The following is a 1,080-nucleotide window of genomic DNA, read 5'->3' as shown; positions in this document are numbered from 1 at the left end:
TCCAAGACTTTGCGTAGGTTTCCTCTAAGCGAATGGTAAGACTGTAACAATAGAGAGATTTTGCAAACCATCCCGTCACTTTCTCTTCACAAAAATACCATGTGTTCGACAAAACCAGAAGTATCCTGTAAGATGTAATTGAAAACCTTACTAGAACTGATAGGAGTCACTGGTTCAGGTTTTGTGTAGGGATTGCAATCCCTGGTCCCTAGAGTTCAAGAACACTGGGTGGCTTCTCTGTCAAAGAGACGCTTCACGGATGAAGAGGACATCATCATGTTCCTCCGTGAGGTCAACGCAAGAATGCCATTTCGAGCTCGCCGTGGTGCCGTCATGGATGCCTGGGCAGAGGTGGCCGCCGCTCTTGTGACAAAGGAGGAATTCCAGCGCCCTGGCTTCGACGCGAAGCGGGCGAACAATCGATTTACACTGCTTCTTGACGTAGTCTCAACAGAAGTCCTTGCTGCTATCTGGGGTTGATGAGGAATATAGCGAGAAGATGCAGCTTCTTCATGAGCTGCTTGCCTCGTACGACGACGCAAAGAATGAAGAGCGGGACCGGCTAGACGAAGCCAAGCGCGAGGCCGAACGAATAGAGGCATTGGGCAAGAATGTACGCGAGGAGGCGCTGCAGTCACTCGGGAAGCGGAAGGCTTCGGATGACCCAGAGACTAGCGGGGGTGGCGGAGGCGGCAGCAAATTCCTGAAGATCGTGTCGATGATGAATGAGGATAACAAGGCGGAACTCGAATTTCGTAAGTTCCAGTACATAAAGGATCTTGAAGAGCGCCAAAAAGACCGCGATTTATTTCTTGAACAATCGCGAATGCAATATCAAACAATGATGAACTTGCTAGCTGCACTAAGCAACAAGCAATAATTGAGGTGTATTCATGAGTTTACACTGTTGCTACTTCCAAAGTGTCTAGTTACTGTTTCAACGTTGATGGTTCTCGGTCAAAGTAGCTTGATATTTGATTTCCGCCAAAATGGCAGCAATGGCAGTTTGTCAGCAACATCGACACCAAAACAATTTTCGCCACAGGTGAAAGCCGAACTTTTGACAAGTTTGTACGTAAT

At 47.7% G+C, this 1,080-nt stretch overlaps 1 protein-coding gene across 1 annotated transcript; it reads left to right on the top strand.

Moving 5' to 3' along the window:
* Positions 1-499: 499 nt before the first annotated feature.
* Positions 500-880, top strand: H310_02644 (hypothetical protein; the record flags this gene model as incomplete). The annotated part of the gene is made up of 1 exon (XM_008866219.1): positions 500-880. One exon carries the CDS (start codon positions 500-502, stop codon positions 878-880), a length of 381 nt encoding a protein of 126 aa, XP_008864441.1.
* Between the last annotated feature and the right edge of the window lie 200 nt (positions 881-1,080).

Source organism: Aphanomyces invadans (assembly GCF_000520115.1).
Source record: "Aphanomyces invadans strain NJM9701 unplaced genomic scaffold supercont1.4, whole genome shotgun sequence".
Taxonomy (NCBI): Eukaryota; Oomycota; class Saprolegniomycetes; order Saprolegniales; family Verrucalvaceae; genus Aphanomyces; species Aphanomyces invadans.
The sequence above is the reverse complement of the archived record's forward strand: the minus strand, read 5'-3'. Positions and strand labels throughout refer to the sequence as shown.